At 38.8% G+C, this 2212-nt stretch overlaps 1 protein-coding gene across 1 annotated transcript in view; it reads left to right on the forward strand.

Annotated features, from left to right (window-relative positions):
- Positions 1-2212, forward strand: part of LOC116092976 (IQCJ-SCHIP1 readthrough transcript protein) — a 764408-nt gene that overhangs the window by 159993 nt on the left and 602203 nt on the right. The window contains exon 2 of the mRNA XM_031374058.1: positions 2011-2075. Coding sequence (XP_031229918.1) covers positions 2011-2075 — 65 coding nt within the window. The remainder of the gene's footprint in view (positions 1-2010; positions 2076-2212) is intronic.

The following is a 2212-nucleotide window of genomic DNA, read 5'->3' on the forward strand; positions in this document are numbered from 1 at the left end:
GTGGGTACTGTTGTCCTAAGATCACAGACGCTCTACTCCATCAACCGAGGAGCAGTGGGTACTGCTGTTCTAATATCACAGACGCTCTACTCCATGAGTTACAGGCTCTTCCCTCTAATCTATAGAGTATATTCACATGCACAGCTTGTATCTAACAGGAGTCTGTCTCAAAAATCTTAATTAATATTTTTGCATTTTCAAGAACTAAAAATGCTAAATACACACATACAAAGAGAATGTTCTTATAAATGGGTTCTCTTTAAAAGCAAGTACAAGCACTACCATTTCTTTTTTTAAAAATTTATTTATTTATTATATGTAACTACACTGTAGCTGTCTTCAGATGCACCAGAAGAGGGCGTCAGAACTCATTATGGGTGGTTGTGAGCCACCATGTGGTTGCTGGGATTTGAACTCATGACCTTCTGAAGAGCAGTTGGTGCTCTTACCTACTGAGCCATCTCACCAGCCCCAAGCGCTACCATTTCTATAACTTGCATTTACTGATTGTGACATGGAAGGTGTGATGAGATATGATAGAGTGAATGGGAAGGATCAGAGAAAAGATGGCAGTTTAGAGTACAGAAGACAGAATTTTACTGTAAATGCAAAATGCTAAGTTTTGCATTGAGAAGGATGCTCTGTAGGACTGCTGATCTACTTACCTCTCAATTATCAAGCTACCTATCTATCTAGACTGGGTTAAATTCCATAAGAAGTAGGAGTAAACAGTACTAAGAATGACAGGCAGGGTGAACAAAGCCCAGAACGGGTGGCTGGCATATTGTCAGAGATGAGGCTGTGTAGCAGTAGAGAAAATCTGAAAGATATAATCCGGAATAAGAAGGAGCCACCCTGTCTCTAGTCCATGTTGTATATAGCTCACAGGATGAAGTAGTTCCCTTTTAAGAGGGCCTCAGGAAGAAGGCATACTGTGGGTCTCAGACATTTTATTAGTAAAATCCTCTAAGTGCTGAAACTCTTCTCGAAACAGTCTGATGATTTTACTCTCATAAGTATTTAGCCATTCCCAGAACAGTAAGGCATGGCACAGCTAAAGCAGGATAATTTAGGGAGTGTTTGGAGGAATTGAGGAAAGAGGCTTTTGCTGATGACAGATTGAAGTTGCAAACAGCCCAATGGTAAGATTAGAGAGACTGGACAGACGTTGGGGTAAGGTCAAGTTCTGGAATGCACAATGCAATGCAGGTATAGTTTCAAGTGTGTGCCAAGAGATGTGTAGGTTATATAAAGGTATGTCAACATTGAGACTTGGGCACCTGGGATATTGGAGTCCTTAGAAATCTTAGATCAATACCCCTCAGTGAGGGATCCCCTTAGTCCTGATTGTGCCTCCCTTTGGGACTTTCAGCACTTTAGTACAACCTTAAGGAATGATCTTCCCAGGAACAGAGTACTATACACCTTCTTTACATTTCCTCTTCTGTGATTGCTAAGTCTGGGAACCTGTTGGAAGTCTTACCAAGTACCCTCACCAACTTCTGCAGTGACTCTAGAACTGCAGAAAGGAGACCATAGTAACTACAGATATTCAAAATTCAGAGGTGTGTGTGTGTGTGTGTGTGTGTGTGTGTGTGTGTGTGTGTGTACTACATAGAAGTGGTTACCGTAATACAAGAAAGACTGTTTCATGGCCAAACCCAGTCCACATTCATTAGAGTTACAGTCAGCAAAACTTACTTTTACATGCATTATTTACTGTGAACTCGTAAATTTGGAAGGTGTGTATTTGAACCCATAAAAACATACTCATCCTGGAAAGATAGTAGGAAACATTCTTCTTAGTGATGAAAAAATCAATTTGTTTATGTGATGATATCATATTCCAAATAAAGCATGGATTAAACTATATTGCATGTTTAAAGACCTAACATTGCTACCTCAGCAGAATTCAACTATTACTGTCTCAATGTTGCTAACAACTGATCTCAAAGAATATTGCCCAAAATACAAGATATTAATTTCTGATTTTATTTCTTGTTTTTACAGGAAGAACTAAAAAGACTACAGAATCCTTTAGAACAAGTTGATGATGGAAAATATTTGCTTGAGAAGTAAGTGACAGGTTCAAACAAAGTTATATTATTTGCTAGCTTGGAAAGATGACATGAAAAACAAATTCGGTTTAGCTCTGTACCCCATTTTTTAATAGGGTTATTTGATTCTCTGGAGTCTAACTTCTTGAGTTCTT

Source organism: Mastomys coucha, unplaced genomic scaffold (assembly GCF_008632895.1).
Source record: "Mastomys coucha isolate ucsf_1 unplaced genomic scaffold, UCSF_Mcou_1 pScaffold16, whole genome shotgun sequence".
NCBI lineage: Eukaryota > Metazoa > Chordata > Mammalia > Rodentia > Muridae > Mastomys > Mastomys coucha.